The sequence below is a fragment of the Triticum aestivum genome, chromosome 3D (genome assembly GCF_018294505.1).
Source record: "Triticum aestivum cultivar Chinese Spring chromosome 3D, IWGSC CS RefSeq v2.1, whole genome shotgun sequence".
In the NCBI taxonomy this organism is placed as follows: Eukaryota; Viridiplantae; Streptophyta; class Magnoliopsida; order Poales; family Poaceae; genus Triticum; species Triticum aestivum.
This window is the reverse complement of record NC_057802.1, coordinates 466,549,903-466,571,131: the sequence shown is the minus strand read 5'-3', so window position 1 is coordinate 466,571,131 and position 21,229 is coordinate 466,549,903. Positions and strand designations below refer to the sequence as shown.

The 21,229-nt window shown below is 43.4% G+C and overlaps 2 protein-coding genes and 2 long non-coding RNA genes across 5 annotated transcripts; 1 reads left to right on the top strand and 3 right to left on the bottom strand.

Moving 5' to 3' along the window:
* Positions 1–8,621: 8,621 nt before the first annotated feature.
* Positions 8,622–11,594, bottom strand: LOC123079729 (uncharacterized). The gene is made up of 3 exons (XM_044502524.1): positions 11,460–11,594; positions 11,167–11,301; positions 8,622–8,754 (listed from the first exon to the last, which is right to left on the bottom strand). Exons 1-3 carry the CDS (start codon positions 11,558–11,560, stop codon positions 8,622–8,624), a joined length of 369 nt encoding a protein of 122 aa, XP_044358459.1. The 5' UTR covers positions 11,561–11,594.
* A 1,212-nt stretch (positions 11,595–12,806) lies between these two features.
* On the bottom strand, positions 12,807–13,730 carry LOC123076378 (uncharacterized). Its single transcript, XM_044498664.1, has 4 exons — positions 13,605–13,730; positions 13,308–13,490; positions 13,126–13,200; positions 12,807–13,049 (listed from the first exon to the last, which is right to left on the bottom strand). The coding sequence occupies exons 1-4, from the start codon at positions 13,683–13,685 to the stop codon at positions 12,807–12,809; spliced, it is 582 nt and encodes a 193-aa protein (XP_044354599.1). The 5' UTR covers positions 13,686–13,730.
* Positions 13,731–14,228: 498 nt separating this feature from the next.
* Positions 14,229–14,898, bottom strand: LOC123079730 (uncharacterized). The gene is made up of 4 exons (XR_006438100.1): positions 14,777–14,898; positions 14,595–14,696; positions 14,440–14,518; positions 14,229–14,363 (listed from the first exon to the last, which is right to left on the bottom strand). It is a non-coding gene; the product is annotated as an uncharacterized lncRNA (long non-coding RNA).
* A 2,748-nt stretch (positions 14,899–17,646) lies between these two features.
* Positions 17,647–20,532, top strand: LOC123079728 (uncharacterized). 2 transcript variants are annotated; one of them, XR_006438098.1, is made up of 3 exons: positions 17,647–18,082; positions 18,494–18,606; positions 20,077–20,532. It is a non-coding gene; the product is annotated as an uncharacterized lncRNA (long non-coding RNA). The 2 variants fall into 2 exon arrangements; XR_006438099.1 differs by having other exon boundaries at positions 17,647–18,606.
* Positions 20,533–21,229: the final 697 nt, after the last annotated feature.

The following is a 21,229-nucleotide window of genomic DNA, read 5'->3' as shown; positions in this document are numbered from 1 at the left end:
TTGCCATTGGAGCTTCATCCCATAGTATTAGCGACGTCTTTTTTAGTAGTTGTGCCAAGTGTGAACCCTGTTTGATGTCACATGTTGACTCTTCTGTAAGGATTAGTGGAATGTGGAACCTCGAGTGTGTTGTTCTCCCTCCTTCTAGAAGCAGTGCTGCAATACCAGATGATGCAACTGCTAGTACTATCTTCCCTTCAGAATGCAACTTTGTTGTGATCGCCTTCCATAGGTATGTCTTACCTGTCCCACCATATCCGTCCACAAAAATTTGTTTTCCAAAATCATTGTCAACAGATTCCATTATTGTGTCAAATGCAAGACGTTGTTCATAGTTGAGACTACCAAAGATCTTCAAATGCTCTTCTCTTTGCTGCTCTTTGTCGTAATTAATTTCTTCATTTAGTAGCTTGTTTCCAAGTTCCTTTATTTCCGAAGAATTTGGAAGTTCTATTCTGGGGTATTCCTTAAGTGTTCTTCCAGCTTGTCTCATGAGCTTCTCTATTTCCACCAAGGCGTGTCCTTGCTTCTGTGATGCTGTGAGGCATAGTGTAGGATAGTTCAATAATTTTCTCTGTTTGTACTCCATGTCTTCGCTTAATACCTCCGAGCATGATTCCCACAGTTTTTTTGGGCTTGTGACTTCGCAGTGGCTTAAAATTGTTGTGAATAGCTACCTTAGCTGGTTGCCAGTCGCCCAATTTGATGCCTCCTTGATGCACTCAAGCCACTCTTTGTCATCATCAAGAAATCCTAGTGCTTCACAAGCAGATTTGTATGATGCGTGGACAACTCCATTAACTGTTCTTATGTCTTCAAAACATGTGCATCCTTTCTTGACGTTAAGTAGCATTCGCATATAGTATTTTTGTCCACTTGCTGGATGGGCATAATATATCCTTCCTGTTAGGAATAAGCAACTTGTATTCCCATGAGGCCATAGGCCGATATATATACATGTACAGGTGTGGTACATATGCAGGAAACCCCTTATACTACGGGATAAATACAAAGGGGTATACATGACTTATATTATAACTCTAACACCCCCCCTCAAACTCATGGTGGAGGAACAACACTGAGTTTGGAGAGATAAAAGCCATGTTGTGCTCTAGTCTGGGCCTTCGTCAGGAAATCCGCCAACTGTAACTCGGAAGGCACATACTGAAGAGCAATAACCTGATCCTGCACACCAGCGCGCACATAGAAAGCATCAACACCAATATGCTTGGTGAGCTCATGCTTCACAGGATCGCGCGCAATGCTAATAGCACCTGTACTGTCAGATAAGAGCATAGTCGGTGTAGTGACAGAAACACCAAAATCCTGAAGTAACCACCGTAACCAAGTCACCTCTGCCGTCAAAAGAGCCATAGCTCGCAACTCAGCCTCAGCACTCGAACGGGAAACTGCAATCTGTTTCTTCGTCTTCCAGGCAATGAGAGATCCGCCAAGAAAAACACAGTAAGCAGAAAGCGAACGGCGATCAAAAGGATCACTAGCCCACGTAGCATCCGCATAGGCCTGAAGCTGTAAAGAGCTGGAGCTAGGAAAGAAGAGACGATGAGAGATCGTGCCCCGAAGATATCGGAGAACACGAAGGAGATGACTATAATGAACCGATGTGGGAGCAGAGACAAACTGACTCAGAATATGAACCGGATAAGAGATGTCCGGACGAGTGACAGCTAGATAGACTAGACTGCCAACGAGATGACGATAACGCGTCGGGTCAGGGAGAGGATCACCATCAGTAGCACGGAGGTGAACATTGAGCTCCATAGGAGTCTCAACAGTGCGCTCGTCGGAAAGAGCAGCACGAGCAAGAAGATCCTGGATATACTTTTCCTGGGATATAAAAAAGCCATCAGAGGTAGAAGAGACTTCAATCCCAAGAAAGTAGCGAAGAGGTCCAAGATCAGACATAAGAAACTGCTCACTAAGACGAGCCTTTACAAAGGCAATATACTCGGGGTCATCCCCAGTGATGACCATATCATCAACATAGAGAAGAAGAAGAGTCCGGCCACGAGGAGAAAGGTGAATAAACAATGCGGGATCATGAGCACTTGCTGAAAAACCAGCAGTAGTGACCACAGAAGCAAAACGCTCAAACCAGGCACGAGGGGCTTGCTTAAGGCCATAGAGAGAGCGACGAAGACGACACACCATGCCATCAGGAACAGAATACCCAGGTGGTGGCTGCATGTACACCTCCTCACGCAGCTCACCATTAAGAAAGACATTCTTAACATCAAGCTGAGATATAGACCAGTGGCGTGCAGAGGCAACAGCAAGAAGTGTACGAATAGTGGTCATATGGGCCACAGGAGCAAAAGTCTCGTCATAATCACGACCATGCTCCTGCTGAAAACCACGAGCCACGAGACGAGCTTTGTGACGCTCAAGAGAACCATCGGAGCGAGTCTTAACCTTGTAGACCCACTTACAAGTGATGGGACGGACTCCGGGAGGAAGAGAAACAAGATCCCAGGTACCAGTGCGTTCAAGAGCAGCAATCTCCTCTGCCATCGCAAACTGCCATTCAGGATGAACAACAGCCTGACGGTAAGAAGTCGGCTCAAGAACAGCAGCACCAGCGGTGGGAAATCCAAAGCGATCAATAGGCGGACGAGGACGAGAACGCAAGCCATAAGTAGGCTGAGAGGAAGAGGACGACTCATCCAAGGAAGCATCCACAGGCCGTGAACGACGAGTGTAATGCTGAGGAAGAGATGGAACAAGAGAAGGAGGAATCGCCAAGGTAGAATCAGGGGGTGGCGACGAAGAAGTCACCGGAGATGAAGGTGTAGAATCCGGTGACATGCTAGGTGAGGAGACCGGGGAAGATGGTGGCGGTGAATCGACGAGGGGTGGAAGAAGCAGAGGGAGTGGGACGAATAGGCACAGGCGCGACGGGAGTGATAGGGGAGTCAGGAAAAGTGAGGAAAGAGATATCCTCCACTGAAAAGACCGAGGAAGATGGGCGTGGGTAAAAAGGACGAGACTCATCAAAAGTCACGTCTCGAGAGATACGCATCCGACGACCGACAGGATCCCAACAACGATAGCCCTTATGCTCATCACTGTAGCCTAAGAAGACACACTCAACAGACTGAGCAGTCAGTTTGGTGCGTTCGCGAGGGGCAAGAAGAACATAGCAAACACAACCAAACAAGCGAAGCATCGAATAATCGGGAGAACGATCAAACAGACGCTCAAAAGGAACACCACCCTGCAAAGCAGCAGATGGCTGAAGGTTGATGAGATAGACGGAAGTGGAGATAGCCTCGGCCCAAAAATGAGGCGGAAGAGAGGCGGCGATCATCATAGCACGAGCCGTCTCAAGAAGGTGACGATGCTTGCGCTCAGACACGCCATTCTGAGCATGAGCACCAGGACAAGAGAACTGGGCAAGAGTACCCTGCTCAGCAAGGACACCACGCAACATCTTAGAGATATACTCACCAGCGGAGTCAGCACGAAAAACACGAATGGGGGAAGAGAACTGAGTATGAACCATGGCAGCAAAACGCTTATAAATAGACAACACCTCACTACGTGAAGTCATGAAATAAAGCCATGTGTAATGAGAAAAATCATCGATGAAAATAATATAGTATTTATGGCCAACTTTCGAAGCGAAAGGAGCCGGACCCCATACATCAGAATGGACTAAATCGAAAGGACGCTTAGACACTGACTCACTATGGGAATATGGTAACTAAATCTGCTTGCCAAGACGACAACCCTGACACTCTAAAGAAACATCTCCTGAGACAGACCCCAGAAGACCTCGACGAACTAAAGACGATAACCGAGAACCACACAGATGACCAAGTCGATGATGCCACTGCTTGAAGGACCCAGTAATAGAGGCGACAGCAGCGGAGGGACTGGCATGGTGGTGGCAGCGGAAGGAACATGAAGCCAGTCCAACTCCCAAAGACCCTGAGAATCACGGCGGCGAGGGCCAGCCCCAACCAGAGTGTGCGTGCGACGATCCTGGACAGAACAAGAGTCAACATCAAGGATGACACGACAACCAGAATCAGTAAGTTGACCGGCAGAAAACAGATTCATGGTAAGTCGTGGAACATGAGCAACATCAGGAACAGAATAAGGAGTAGAAAGATGGCCTCTACTAGCAACAGAAAGTGGAGTACCATCAGCAGTGAAGACATGAACAGGAGAATCCAGCGAACGAAGAGAGGACAAAGCGGAAGAATGAGAAGACATATGAAAAGAAGCTCCAGAATCCAGAACCCATGGGGATGTACCTGACTGTGTAGAGGGCGGGTGCTCAGTGCGGGAAGCATCAGTCACAGAACCAGCAGTACCCGTCGAGGAAGAACCTGAAGCCGCGAGCAGACGCTTAAGTCTCAGAATATCCTGCTCGGTCAAAGCAATGGCTGAAGCTGGCGAGGGAGATGACGAAGTCCCTGAGGAGGATGATCGCGCCTTGCGCAGGTGTTTCCGCTTTGTGTAGCACTGGGACTCAATATGACCATCATTGTTGCAGTAGTCACAATGTGAACGGGGGCGACCTGAGCCTCCAGAAGGAGTGGGCAAGAGCGGCGGAGCACTCGAGCGAGAATGGGGCGGTGCAGCCGGCGGAGTGGAAGAAACCCGAGTAGCGAGCACAGAGGGAACCTCCAGCAAACCAGCACCACGTAGGCGAGTCTCCTCAGCACGAATCTCGGAAAGCGCCTCCATGAGAGAAATACGGCCACGAGCAAGCAACTGAGCACGCCGGGGCTCAAACTCCTTACGGAGCCGAGACAGGAACTCGTAGACGCGATGAAACTCCAAATCGGCCTGGACAGCCTGGCAGCAGGGGCAAGTACGACAACCAGCACTGCGGAGAGAATCAAGCTGGCGCCAGATAGCAGAACTCTGTGCATAAAAGTCATCAACAGTAGAGTCATCCTGCTGAAGAGCATGCTCCTGACGAACCACAGAAAGGTATAAGGCATCACCAGAGGGCTCATAGCGCTGACGAAGACAGGTCCACATCTGGAAGACAGTAGGAAGACCCAGAAACTCAGAAGCAAACTGAGGCAGAACACTAGCAGTGAGAACAGCTGCAGCACGAGCATCATCATCAAGCCACTGGGTGTAAACAGACAAAGCACCATGATACGTCTGAAGAGCCTCCTCATAAGCCAAAGCCCTCTCATCATAGGCACGATCAGCAGCCTCATCAGCAATCTTAGCCGCATCCTTGGCGGCCTGAGTAGCGTCCGGAGGAAGAACCAGTGAAGTCGGCGGAGTAGGGGCCACCGGAGGGACCGGACGTGGCGGACAGCAGACCTCGCCAGAAAGAACATCCCAGAGACGAATGCCACGCATGTGAATGCGCATGAAGCCAGCGAACTCGGTGTAGTTGGTACCATCGAAGATCACCGGACAGCGAGGGACAGCAACGTAGCCTGATGAAGCAGACATGTTTTTTTTTTTTGCAAAGATCCGAAAATAGCAGAGGCCGGACGAGGACGACGGCTGGGAGCGAGATCCGGCGCAGCAGACCTTAGACGACAGCAGTAGACGATCGGGAGGAGAGGGACCTGGCCAGAGGACCACGAGCGAACGGCGGCCAGAGGCCCTGCTGCACGAGCGCCTCTGCCGTCAAAAGAATCCAGGCGGGAGGGGAGGACGACGGCGCCTGGCGTGAGGGGCGCACGAGTCCGGGCGGGAGGGGCGGACGACGGCGCCTGGCGAGTCCTGGCGGGAGGGGCAGACGACGGCGCCTGGCGTGAGGGGCGTACGAGTCCGGGCAGGAGGCTCCGGGAGGGGCGGACGACCACGGGAGGAGCGGACGACCACGGGAGGGACGGACGACGGCGGCTGGAGGGGCACAGCAGCGACGCCAAGGCGAAGATAAACCGCGGCGGCGGAGGGGATGGGATCGTAGCACGAGTTGCGCGTGCGAAAAAGAGACCTAAAGCTCTAATACCATGTTAGGAATAAGCAACTTGTATTCCCATGAGGCCATAGGCCGATATATATACATGTACAGGTGTGGTACATATGCAGGAAACCCCTTATACTAGGGATAAATACAAAGGGGTATACATGACTTATATTATAACTCTAACACTTCCAACCGATCTTCCTTTCTTCCTTTTGCTCCACTTTGTCTCTTTCTTTTTCCACACCCATTTTGATGGGAATTCTGCATATGTTAATTCTCTGGCTTCTTCACACATCTTGTTTGTCTCCATCCACTGTGTAAATTTAGTGATTCCTACTCTTTCTTTCCTGACTATCTTGGTTAAATCTGTAGAATCTGAGAAAATTACTTGTTGCTCATTTTCCAGGTGGAAAGGCAACCTTTCGACGCAGGGATCTCTGAAGTGCATTTTGAATTGGAATGTTCTCCAACACGCATCATTCCCTGTTATATATGTGCATTCTAGGTACCTTTTTATCTCATCGTTTTCTATTAGTGCTGTTGCTTGGTCATCACCTTTATTTATGTATTTAAAAAGGTATTTTATGGATAAAGATCTGTTGCACACCTCGACATTTATATGTGCTTGATATTTCACCAGCAGATTTCTGTTGTATGGGACTACGTATCTGTTATCCAACTTTATTCCCCCTTTCTGTATGAATCTTCCATCGTCTCGTCTTCTATATACTGGGTATCCATCTTCATCGACAGTGGTATTGTTGTTGTATTTTTTGGGGAACTTTCTTATGCATCTGTTGTCGACCATGCATGGTGACTTTGTGTTTGCTGCACCACATGGCCCGTGCATCATGTAGTTTTCCACAGCTGCATATCCTTCTGGGTCAATTTCCTTGTCTGGTATCTCTGCGCAAGTTACTCTATCTACCTCTGATGGCTCTGGATACTTGTGTTTCTTTTCCTTTTTGTCGAGGAATATGACTATGTGGGCATGTGGGAGGCCCCTTTTTTGAAACTCTATTGTGTATATAACTGCAATTTTATAAAATAACAGTTAGTTCAGGCAATTAAATAAGATGTTTGATAAAGTCAGTATGATATATTACTTGTGAGTGTTTTTCCGAAGTATTCCCTTTCTCTTATATCTCTCATGAACTCCTTGAGTTTTATGTGGAATACTCGATCAACAATATCAGGCCTTTCGTATGCTGTTTGGGCTACTTTGTGTAGCATAGCCTCAATCTCCGGCCATGCTGCGTTGCACGTGAATGTCACAAATAGGTCTGGGTATCCAGCCCACCGACATATTGCCATAGCATCTTGGAAGTTTTGTGCTTCTAGGGCTATCTGTGACTGTGGATGGCAGCAGTATCCTTTTTCCTACTTGGTCAGCCCTTGTATCTCCTCTTTCTATTGCATCCTGTAAGCCAGCATATAATTCCGTTCGTAGGTTTCCTTGATTATTTTTTACCCAGTCCAGTCTACTGCAAAATGCATGCAAGGGCATCCACAATGAACTGCAATGTAAGCTTTTCACACACCAGCAAGTGCATCGATTGGTTAGTACGTTGTTGTAGACGATATGCATAGTATTCCAACATTGTTACATGCTTTCTCTTACATTTTGCACCTTGTTTTAATATGTAAGGTATATTTTGTCTGTACCCATCTTCTCCATATGGGAACAATAGTGGATACTGCATAGCCATGAATTTTGGATGGTTCTCTGATATTCTTCTTGGCTTCATGTTTTTGTACTCAACAATGATATCCCGTCCTTTTCTACTTTCCGTGGCATCATTGACAATCAAGGCTGCAACTTCACTTGCAGATGGCATGTCACTTCGTCTTCCATCTGAGCGTCGCTTATTGATTACTTTTAATCTCACGTTTTGATAGTCACCTTCTTCGAATCTGTCCCTTGCCATTCTGAAAGTTTTTGCAAGTATGTTATCTCTATCAAGCATATTTTTAAGGCCCTCTACGATGTGAGGATCTATTGACTCCCTTTTATCTTCCCTTGTCGAAGCATTAATCCTGTTTCTTACCTCATTTTCATTATCATAGATGTACAGTTGTGCCCAACGTGGTTTATCTTCACCTTCAGGCAATAGAGTACCTATTCTGTGGTAGTTCTGCCCATTCATTCTAAAAACATATGGCCCACTGCCATTGTTTATTTCTTTGTCTACTTTTCCTCCCATTGTTGTGAAAGCGAACATGGAGTTGTACAATCTGATATTTTGCAAGCAGTTTTTTGACGTCTTTCCGTTGTCTTTCCTTAGCAATTTCACTAGGTAAGTCGGTGGCTCTCTTAATGGTGGCAACTCAACCTTGCCATGTTGGCAGCATAGTCCAAAAGATGGCATGCTTTTCGCTCTACCTGAAGTTCTTTCTTCATACCAGAAAATTGCACCGCATCATTCACACTTGCATTTGGGTTTTCCGAAGTTCCAAATTTCCATATCAGTCCTCTCTGATTGCCTGTTAAAGTTTTGGATTTAGCATAAATTGAAACATTATTAATGTCTGGTGTTGTTGATAGTATAAAAACTTGATAGAACTTACAAATGTTGTCTTTGTTTCTTTCTCACCGATTTTGATGTAGTAGATATTTTATTACCTTTTGAGTTGTACACGCACATAGCAGAAATTATCAGATTCACGAATCTCCAAATTTTAGATCCTGATTGTAATTTCTTGTTCGTTACCTCATAGTATTACCAGCCTGGCCAATCATTTCTCCTTCTTTTGTCGATATTTGTGCAAGCTTCTTGGCTTGCATTATTCTTTTCCTATGTCGTCTTGCCTCTTTTGCCTTTTCTCTTGAGTTACTTGCCCTGCATAAACATAAATACTAATTAGTAGAATTAAGAGATTATTTTTTGTCTGGCAGAATGAACTTATTACTCCTTGTGTTAATTTAACATTTTTTTTTGCATTGGCTATAGTTCATTGTTATGTGTATTTTTTTTTTGAGATTTGGTGGACCATTCTAAATTAGCCGCACTTGAAGATTTGAGCACATAGATAGCAGAGTAGATGTGGATAGCATAAGAAAGGTACATAATGTTGCTGTTAGGAAATATGCAACTTGTATTCCCATGAGGCCATAGGCCGATATATATACATGTACAGGTGTGGAACATATGCAGGAAACCCCTTATACAACGGGATAAATACAAAGAGGTACATGACTTATATTATAACTCTTAACACCCCCCCTCAAACTCATGGTGGATGAACAACACTGAGTTTGGAGAGATAAAAGCCATGTTGTGCTCTAGTCTGGGCCTTCGTCAGGAAATCCGCCAACTGTAACTCGGAAGGCACATACTGAAGAGCAATAACCTGATCCTGCACACCAGCGCGCACATAGAAAGCATCAACACCAATATGCTTGGTGAGCTCATGCTTCACAGGATCGCGCGCAATGCTAATAGCACCTGTACTGTCAGATAAGAGCAGAGTCAGTGTAGAGAGTCGGTGTAGTGACAGAAACACCAAAATCCTGAAGTAACCACCGTAACCAAGTCACCTCTGCCGTCAAAAGAGCCATGGCTCGCAACTCAGCCTCAGCACTCGAACGGGAGGGAGGTACCATCAGCAGTAAGAACATGAATAGGAGAATCAAGAGCACGAATAGAAGACAAGGTGGATGAATCATGAGTCATATGAAAAGATGCTCCAGTATCAAGAATCCATGGAGATGTACCTGACTGTGTTGAAGGTGGTCTCACAATGCCAGAGGAGTCAGTAGCAGAACCAGCAGAACTCGTCGGTGAAGAACCAGAGCATGCAGCGAGCAAGCACCGAAGGCGCGTAATCTCCTGCTCAGTCAGGAGCTCAACTGAAGAGGTCGACGTAGATGCACCCGGCAATGAAGAGCCGGAGGCGGTCAGCAAACCACGAAGTCCCACAATCTCCTGCTCGGTGAAGTACATAGCTGAAGTAGACGACGCAGTAGCACTGGGAGAGGAGCGGCCACCAGGCCCACCACCACCTGTGGAAGCCGCCAGAGGAGGCGACATAGCATAACCAACATCATCCGTAGAGGCCGGTGAAGGAGACGAGGGCACATGCAGACAAGCCCCAAGCGCCAAAGGAAGACGCGGGTCAATAGAGTCATATGCATCAACACATCCGATGGGGGCCGTGAGAGGAGCCGGTGTAGAACGATAATCACCGATGAAAGTCGCAGGAGGAGTCGATGTAGAGCGACAATCACCACGTGCGAGAGTTGCCACAGGGGACGATAGCACATACGGACGAGCACCAAGCACCGACAACATTATGCTTTTTTTTTTCTTTTTTTTTTTACAGAAGGCAACCAGTCAAACAGCCAACAGAGCGGCCGAGCAAATCAGATCGGGACCAGTAGGCGGCGGCGGAGCAGATCAGATGACAACAAGTGGAGGAGGCTGATGCACCACGTCACGGGCCTGCACGGGAGGAAGATGGTGCAGCAGCCGCAAGTGGACAAGCACAAGCTAGCCAAGCCACCAGAACGACGTGGCGTGAGGAGTTACAGCAGATGCCCAAGGCAGCAGGCCAACAGCCAGCCAGGCCCAAAAATCGTCCAAGGCGTGGCCCAAAGGAACGATGTCCAGGTCAACGCACGAAGAGGCCACGAACCGATCGCAGCGGCGGCTGACTTCCTGCACGCGCTACACGGCGGGCTGGCGAGAGGACGGCTGCCGGACAGCGACGGAGGCGGGCAAGTGGCGGACGGCGGCGCAGGGGCCCGCCCCAATCCAAGCGGCGTCGATCTGCAGCGAGATGGGTTGGGGCGATCTGGACGGCGGCAGCGGTTTGAGGCACGGAAAAGCAGCGACGAGAGAGGGAGGGAGCACAGCACGTGAGTGTGTGGGTGAGAGGAACAACGACGGCCGGCCGACGAAGGATAGCGGCAGCAAGAGATGGGATCAGAAGAGCACGAGTTGCGGTGTGCGAAAAAAAACCATAGGGCTCTAATACCATGTTAGGAAATATGCAACCTGTATTCCCATGAGGCCATAGGCCGATATATATACATGTACAGGTGTGGAACATATGCAGGAAACCCCTTATACAATGGGATAAATACAAAGGGGTACATGACTTATATTATAACTCTAACAGTTGCTTCCTGTATGATGTAATACCAGCCATGCATCATTAATGTTAAAGTTTAGCATTTGAATTGAGAAATATAATTGAACCAAATGGATGATAAGATGCATAAGAGAGAAACTTCGTGAAGATTTTCTTACTTCACGTGGAGCAAAGGTTGTCCTTTGTGTATGTTCGCGGAATCTGGCAGACCTCCATGTATGATTGAAGATCGTCTGTTTTTATTCTCTTGAAGTTTCATTACCCTTTCCAATCTTGCGATTTTTGCTGATTGTCTGGATTTGCATCAATAAGATTAAAAATTAAAATATAGTTTTTCTCGTGAAAGCTACAACCAATTAGGAACCTCAGAGTGCGTAACTGGAATTGCTTTGTTTTTTAAAATATTAGTGGGATTTCACATATAAAATATTCAAGATTAGTAATGGATCACCTTGTTGGAGTGCATATTTGATTTGTTTTAACCACCTTGGCAGGTTTCTCACATTCCTTGCTATGTGGCCCACCTTTTCTTTTCATGTTGTGTTCCTGCATAATGGAGATTTCAAATGTAAACCAAAGTGAACGATATTATAATATTGTTACAGACAAATCGTGGTCTGGTGGCCGATGGACGGTGATTAAGATTAATGTGCTTGTTGTACAGGGGAGTACATTGCCCCGGCACTTGAAATAACACTCAAGTTATAAAATAATTTTATAAGTTTATGAAGATTCAATATTTTTATTACCTTAAATGAACTTATAAAATATATTTGTGGTCGTATAATTAAAGGAGATCACTTTTCAAGACCAGTGATTTTGCAGAAATTTTTACTGATAAAAGGATTTTATGTTCCAATCTCTTTGTGGTACAAGCTGACCGAAGCAATCTATACCTGATTAATGAGGTTTTCTTTTTGGACAAATTTAATGAGGTAGTGATACTAAATATTATGGGAACCCTCATCTGATCTATAAACTGCAAGTGAATTCCCTGCAGTACCCTGTGCTTCTTAATGGACTTGAGCCCTATGGGAGCCGCCACACAACCCCAAAATATAGTAGAGTATCACGCTAGAATAAGATTGTAACTGAGGATTAAGAGAGAGGGAGAAGAACTATACCTGAATTTAGAAGTTGTTTGACTGTTGTCGTACCTTGAATTGAAAGCGTATGTTCTGTCGATTTTGTTGGTGCTCCTGAGAAGAGATTGAGTTTTAGGTCTATTTGTGCCACGGCAGTTGTTTATATAGGCATGTCCTTTCTTTCTATAACCTAGTTTTGTACGATCTCTTAAGGTATTCTTGTTACATGCGTTTACATACTGGACTCTAATCCAACGTGCCTTTAAATTGGGCCATCCTGGACAGCGTGGAAGTGTTGTTTCATGGGTTTATTTTTGGCCCACATGTTTAGGTCGAGTCACATCAGTTCCTTACAGTTTCCCTAGAAACCAACGTAACATGCACCATCTCTCTCTCTCTCTCTCTCTCTCTCTAATACATACTACTATTACCAATCCATAACCTCTTAGGTCATAATGTATACTTTACCAGGGCATCTTGTGCGTCAGCATGCGGTGTGTGTCGTTGAATTAAGCTTGTCCAAAACAGCAAATGAAGATGGAGAAGCGACCAATGGCGTGGTTCGGACGATGATGTACACGATTTCTACTCTGCCGAGCGTCCAGGCCAACACCCATTTAGAAGTATTACAGTAATCACCGATAGTTTTCCTTTAGTCTGTTTTATACTCCCTTGCGGTTCATCATTTTCCTCCTCCTCCTATACATAAAATATCACGAGTTAGAACACAATAGTACTTTGTGTTTATCTTGAAAACAATACAGAAAGAAAAAGTATGTACATTTCACGTCACTATTGAATTTGTTTTTGTTCATAACTCTTCTGAGTTTCTTGTTGGTAGGCCTTCTGACATCTGTCTTGTTTTGTGTGCGGTCTTTATCTGAATCATCTCCTATGGTAATTATATCTGAACTTGTAGCTTGAATGTTTGCTACCTCCTTTTCAAATACATTTTCCTGTTTTTTCGGCGATGTCATAAAATAGTAAAGTAATTTCAAAGAATACCTCACTATCGAATTTTTCTGTAAGTACCTTTGTTTTATTTCGCGAAGCCTTTCTTTTAAAATCCTGTTTACATCTCTTTTGTTTTGTCTCTCCTTTTATCTTCTGCAAAAACGTTTTTAGCTCTTCATGTGCGTTTTTATGTCATAAATAAATAGGCTGTAATCAATTATCAATGCATATACAGGGAGATAATGTTTTCAATTTGTTACCTCATCGTCAGGAGCTTCAATTTTAACAACTGTTCTGGAAGCAACCGGTCTCCCATCTTTTACATATCTTTTGCTAGACTTCTGTATCCTCTGTTGTTGCTTTTTGTTGGATGATACTGAGGTTTCCTTTCTGCACATATCCTTCTTCTCATCAGTCGTTGCATTCTTGGAGGAGTGGTTCACCTATAAGAATGAAAATTATTTTTTAACATTTTAAAACAAAAAATGCACACTTGTGAGAGCAAAATCATTAATTACTGGGAACACCTTGTTATACTCAAATGTGCATGTGCATACCTCTTCAATCATTTCATTTGAATATTCCATCTCAAGTTTTTCATCAACTTCAAAAGTGTAGCTCACTTTAAAATTTTCCATACACTCTTCTAGATTCTTTGAATTTAACTTCAGTCGAAATATGAGTGTTCTGCCATAAAGGTTCTGAATAACATCTGGTATTGTGTTGTTGAATCCCTCCTGCTCTAATAGGGTCGATGCAGATATGTTGCCTAAAAGACTCTTTGCTACCTCATTAAACATCACGAAAGTTGTTGTTGCCGTGCCATCGTGTACCTTCAGTTTAAGTAGGTACCTAATATGATGTTGTCAAGTTATTACTGGTATATTATTAAAACAAATGGAACCGAAGACAATCTAGTGCACAACATGCTCACCGCATGTCTGGATTTTGAGCTACTTCATGACAGGAAGTGCAAATATAGTTATCTTGTTCCTTTTTTGTAGCACAAAAGCAAAGTTTGCATGCCATGTACCACCAGCCTTTATCTGTTATAATATCATCAATTGTTGCTTTTGTTGTGCATACAAATTCCTATTAAAGAGAAAATATATGAGATTATTACATAATAATGTACAATAAATAAGGTACAGTATGATGATCAAGGTTAGAGGGAAACCTTTCTTTTAACGTCAGCATATCGCAGTTCTATAATTTCCCTCAATGTTTTTCTGTTGTACAACATTTGCTCTTCAATCGTTCCTTGGGTGCTTTCGTCGATTTGAATCATTGTTGGAATAACATCTCTTTCACAATACCTATAATAGGTCACAACATAAGCACATAAACTTGTAACTTCAAAGACATACATAATTGCATTATTATATACCATACCTCTCAATAATTTGGCCTGCTTCTGGAATTTCAGGGTTGAGGAAGACTTTAGATGCATTTGTTGTGCGTAGTGATAGCCCTGGTAACAAATTGTCAGTAATTTGGATTTAAGTTTTCACAAAAAGATTGTAGTTCTCAACACTGAATTTTCTGACCAAATTTGACGTGACAATCACTATTATTTGTTTGTGCAAAAGACTTTCATTCACCGTATTTGCTAAAATATCCCCCATAGCGTGATCCGGATCGTTTCATCTCTGCATGGATTTAATCATGAAAAAGTGATATAAAATCATCTATGCAATTTTAAAAAATCTATAGTAATATAATCACTTACTCTAGTAAAAGGATTTCAATCTCACGGATGTTTGAAGTTTGCGCCATGCCCGTCCCTTTATTTTTTTGTACTTGCTCTATTGGTTTCATTGCAGTAAGCAATCCAATCCAATCGAAGTTGTGATCCAAAAACTTGGATTTTCCTTCATCCACTTCCTTCACTGTTGTATCATAAACAAAACTGATTTTGAGATTGTTCTTCAATGGTCGGTATTTTTCATACTCCGAGACTTTGAAGGTCTTAATTATGTATATGAAGTCCTCTTTAATTTTTGATTTAAATTTATTGACCAGTTTGCTCCCAATAGAAGCATGGATCGCATGGCCCTACATAGAAAGAAAAGATCAGCAAACTTTGGAAAGGATAAATTGAAGAGACATTATATATGTAATACTTGCACCTTTTTGTCCAATAAAATCATATCAGTGCTAATGAGCTCATTAGTTGATAAGTTAATCACGTCCCAAAGTCTTAAAACTTTGACTTTGATTGTCCATGTCTCGTTTCGTGTAGTCAATGCATTCAACGTTGTATATGCCATAATCTTTGAGGCCCTTTAAATATAAGAACAGAATGTTGATTAGTAAAGTAAGTAATATAATGACATGCAAGCAATCCCATTTATTTCTGTAAGCTTCTATAGTATAACAGCCATGGCATTAACCTTATGTAGAAGACTATGAAATAAAAGTAGATGAATCAACACAATTTTATTGACAATTCGTCTTAATTTATGTTTCAGATGGAGCTGATGCCATGACGACAGAAGCCCACTATGACATCTGAGTGTTGATTAGTAAAGTAAGTAATATAATGACATGCAAGCAATCCCATTTATTTCTGTAAGCTTCTATAGTATAACAGCCATGGCATTAACCTTATGTAGAAGACTATGAAATAAAAGTAGATGAATCAACACAATTTTATTGACAATTCGTCTTAATTTATGTTTCAGATGGAGCTGATGCCATGACGACAGAAGCCCACTATGACATCTGAGGTTGATCAAATATGGAAACCATCTATGTATGTTTCTCTGTATCTGTTTGTACGTGATGTAACTTGTGAGCTAACATGTGAAACCTTTTTATATTAGCACTACCTACAGTATGAATTACGTATTATTGATCCATTAATAGATCTGATCTATAATAATAGGTATAATCTATAATATGGACAACACCTTATGCACCATCTATGCTTCTCTATATCACAGCAAGTAATCCCACTTGGACATGTTATAGTTGTAGCATGATTCTGGACTTGTATAGTATTTCGGAGGTAATGGCAAATGTTTTAGATCAGGACTGCCTAGAGTATAATTGAACCATTATTGATCCATTAATAGGTATGATCTATAATTCGTGCAGATGGAACTTACTTGTTGTAGACCGTTTGCTTGACGGAACTATCTTGTGGCCGCTGGAGGAAGACAATTCCCATTTGCTCGACAGAACTATCTTGTGTTTGCTGGAGGAAGATAATTCTGGAGTCGAAGTTTTGGTCGCTGGAGGAAGACGATGTGGGAGGAAGATGATGCAGAAGTTGTACTCTAAAATCTAGAGGACAATGATCCTTTCAGGTCGTGGGGAAGGTCTTATATGGATGCGTGAGTTTCTCTCATCTGCACGATTGAAAGGAATTTTTTTTGGACGCAGCCTGGACAGATATTTCATTTGGAGACTTTTTTTTAATAAGAAACCAAGAGATATGGTAGTTCTGATTTGTTTCGGTACATCCCGTTTGTAGACAACACGATTGAAAGAAAGCTTTTTTGGTCGCAGCCTGGACAGATATTTCGTTTGGAGATTACTAGTACACATGCCCGTGCGTTGCATCGGGCGAAAAAAAATAGAACCTGTTTCCTGTGCCATTATGCACCATTTTATATCCAATTGTAATAAACGTCAATGATAATGTTAAACGTTAAAATTTTCTTTTTAAAAATAGAAGGTAATGTTAACATAAAAATTGGAATACTTTTTTAAGAATAGTCAACATTTTTATGAAATTTGAACATTTCTTTGAAAAAGATCATTTTTCGAACAGATGTTTTTCTTGCAAAGAATCCTTTTTCAGGGGTAATAATGTTTTTTAGGGGTAATAACATTTTTCTGTATAATATAATTTTGAAAATGTTTTTTATATATTTTTCTGTGACTGGTTTTTGCACAACCTGCTTCATTTGCCGGTGTGCATCATTTTTTATATCCAGTTTTCATAAACATCGACGATAAGGTTAAACATTAAATTTTTTTTTTTTAATAAAAGTTAACATTTGCATAAAACTGAAATACTTTCCAAGGAAGAGTTAACTTTTTACAAATTTTTAACATTTCTTTGAAAAAAATGTTTTTTGAGCATATGTTTTTTTGACATTTTATGAACTTTTTGGGCTTGGGCCAAACGACTGGGACTACACAAACACGCACGCTCTCGGAAAAAAGATACACTTTCGTTGCGACACAAACTGCACACATTGTCTCTGTTCCCGTTCCCTTCACTATCTCTAGTCGCCGCCGATGCCGCCGATCCCCCACTCCCCTCGTCTCTCCCCTCGAACCCTCTCATTCCCCTCGCGTTGTCTCACAGACACACAACACACAGAGGAGCGAGCGCCACTCCGACCGGAGAGTGCTGCCACGCCGGTGACGAACCCTTCTACGCCGCCTCCTCATTCCTTCCCGTGCCCCTATCCTCTCCCTCACGCCTCCTCTGCATTTGCGCGCCGGGCAAGCGCAAGGCCGCCGTTGGCCCGGGCCGCTGCGGCCAAAAATAGTACTCCCTCCGTCCCGAAATATCTGTCGCTAGTGGTAAATTTACAAACAAATAAAAACCTGGAATTACCCTAAAAAAACCTGGAAGTTTTTGGGACACAACACAACCGGCAGTCCAGAGAATCATCAGTTCTCGTCGTCGCATCGCCCACTCAACTCGCATCCACCATTCCGCCCGCACCCCCCGAATTTCTCCGCCGTCCCAGTGCCGGCGCGACGCCGCATGCCCCGGCAGAGCGAGCGCTGCTGCCGTCGCATATGCCCGTCGAGCGCCGCTTCCGCCTACGCATTCGCCCGCCGCTGCCCCCGACGCATCTGCCTGGCTCCAAAAAAGCTCATTTTTTGGGTCCAAATTGGCTGATCTGGCGGCGGTGCTGGATCCGGTAGCGGCGAAGGCGGCTAGCGGGGAGGAGCATGTCCTCCATGGCGGGCGGAGAGTGCACTGACAGATAGATGGAGTAATTTCGCCTTAATCCGTGGTGCTTCCCTTTCTCGACTTAATCTGCGGTGGTTCCAAATCTTCCTAAGAGTAATTGATGCCCAACATTCTTCGTCTCATTTTCATTGCTGCTTCTCTGGCCGCAGCGTTCTGCGTCTCCTCGATGAGTAATCAATCCATGTTCAGAGTTAATTAGGAGTGCAGTATTTTCGCTAGTTCCTCATTGCTACAATTACTCCTGATTGTGGCCCAGCTTCCAAGTTTCAGTCATTATTTCTGGAACTTTTCTGTAATTCGAGTACTATGATGATGTTTATCTTCTTAAGAACAAAGGAACAAGTGTGGGAGGATGATATCTCTGCTGCTTGCTGTACTTCAATATTCTAGATTGTTGTTTAAGTTCTTGGAGTAAATTCAGTGTTTAAACATTTTATTCTTGGCCACAGCAATAACTATGTGAGTGTACTGTAATCCAAGAGATTTTCTTCATTCTTCTTGCAGGTAATAGATTGTTACTGTTACTGTTAAAGACGTGGCTCTCTCGGTGCTGCAGCTTCTTCCTCGCCGTGCAGGGACGGCGGCGACGAGCTTCTACCTCGGCTACAACCACCTAGGTGAGTTCCTCCTCTTCTCTATGGTGCCACAGATAGCTAGCACTGGACTTGTGACATGGTTTAATTCATGTGTTGCTGCAATGATTTGTTCCTGTTAACTGCTGGAGTACTTGTTCATCATCATGATGTACTCCTTTTTCAGCAAATTGTTCTGTTTAAATGTACCAGTAGTAATCTTGCAAAATGTCAGGAGTAAATTACAGTACTCCTAATATCAGGAGTAAATTTACAGCAAATTGTTCCTAATTACTATGGTCATTTAATTTGGAGTTGCTACTGATTCTATCTGTTTATAGCTATTTGGAGTAGGAGATTATATACCCTGAGTACTTGTGACCAAACATATAATTTCTGCAGCAAGTACAAATGTGCTAGAGTAATTCTTTCTATTGCTATGGACACATGGGCCATTTCTTTCTATTGGTATGTACAATATCTTATGTAGCCAAAGTTCGCTCTCTTCTCAAATCTGACCATGTAGTGTAGTGACCAGTAGTAGTAATGTGGTGATTATCCAGTAGTAACAGATGTCTGTAAATGTTCAGTTAAAGCATCTTATAGCTTTGGGAATGTGCTTATTCAGATCACACAATAAGGAAAAAAGAACACTACCATTAAGGAATGCTACAGAAATGGCAGTGATACTGAAGGATCTGCTTATTCGGATAAGAATTCCAATTCCAAAACAAAAACCCCTTTCAAAAAGGGGAGTAGGATTAGGGCAAACAAAAAGGCAGGGAGGAGTACACCTTGCTCCTGATCCAGAACATTAAAGGGACTGATAATGACCAGGTGAGGTAGGATTTGGGAACGTGATGCCTTGATCGTTTTCTGACTGGATCCGGAGGCCGGAGCACCGTTTGCTTTCCCTGTTCAGTGTTCATGCTCGCTCTATCATTGGGGTTTATGGCCGTATGTACAAAGACATCATTATTTTCTTCATTTCTTTTTGGCATCAGATTATCAGAAGCATCTCCCACTCCCATGAATGTTGTTTCTTTTCTCTTCTTTTCCTTTTCTGCTTGATAACATGAGTACTACAGAAAACAAGAGTATTTGCTTGTTTGTAGTGACTTTCATGCATTACATTAATGCATAGACATCTTAGGCAAAGAATGTTTAATTCAGCAGTGTAGCAGCATTAGCTTGCTCCGCTGTATGCCGTATGCTCCGCTGTATACCAGGAGTACATGTTTATGGTCTTGCTGCATTAGTCTAACTTGAGCTGGAATGGCAGGATATATATGCATGATCCATGAATCAAAACATGACATTTGTTGATCATCTGGAATTAAAGTACCATACCCAAATAATCTGTTTCAATTTGAGCATTTGCTCCTTCAAATAATAATGTCAAAAGCACAGTAAAATGCACTTTCATCAGTATCACCTTAATTGTGACTTTCTTCAGGTTCTTGTTCTTTCAGCAGTATTCTTCAGATTCTTGCTCATGAGGTTCTTGTTCTGCAGGTTCTGCCGTACAAGGAGCTCAGATAGGCGCTGGCACAGGTAGAGAATTTGATAAAAAAAACAGGGCAGCAGCAGCATTTCAGTTTGGGAAGGTTAGAATGCTGGAATTGAAGCAGTTGTGGATTTCTTCAAGGCAAAAACAGAGCATTTCCACTTAGTGAGATGAAAAGGGTTAGTTTTCAGGTTTTGTTTCAGCATGCTTTTGATTGGTCACTCCTGAGCACTAATTATCACCTACCTGCACTACTCCCTCTCCGTATGTATTAGAAATTCTAAAAAGACTTCATGCGTGGGACAAATGTGTGCTCGGTGCGTTAGGTCCTGCTTGTTTTAATTTGAACAAGAAACCAACCCTGTACATCTAGCATAGCAGGAGAAGAGCCCAGCCAACCTTCAATGTGCGTCTAGGGGCCCTTCCAATTTCATTGTTCCTCCTGTGATTAGGCCTTCCTTTAATCCGGCTTTGCTTCCTTTAATTCTTCCTTCAATTTCATTGTTCCTCCTGTGATTATGCCTTCCTTTAATCTGGCTTTCCTTCCTTTAAATCCTCCCTTCAATTTCATTGTTGCTCCTTTGATTATGCCTTCCTATCTGGCTTTCCTTCCTTTAACCCTTCCTTCCTTATTCTCGAAGTCAGAGACTTTATTATTCCTTGCACGCTTCACTCCTTAATTCCCGAGACAGCTCCTTGACGCCGAGAAAACTAAAAAGCGTATATAAATTGGGAGGATTTAATGTAAGGGGGCAAGGTGGGACTATTCTGTACCAAAGTAATTTTCTAGCCTTGCCCAGGCCTTTAACCCTTTTGTTTTGTGGGCTGTGTGGTCGCTGGCTTTGTTGGGCTGGGCCTTTAAACTCGGTGATGGATAAACGAAACCAGATCGATCGGTGACGTACGTGCAGGCAACGAAACGTTTCTATAGCAAAGGTAGTACCACCTCGGGTATATGTTTTAGATTCAAACTGAAAGCGTAAATTCACGGGAAGAAGCGTATTATGACGGTGAACCCGACAAAGTCAATCCGTGCTTTATATATATATATATATATATATATATATATATATATATATATATATATATATATATATATATATATATATATATATATATAAACGAAGGGTTATGGTAGTCTTGATTTGTTTGGGCACATCC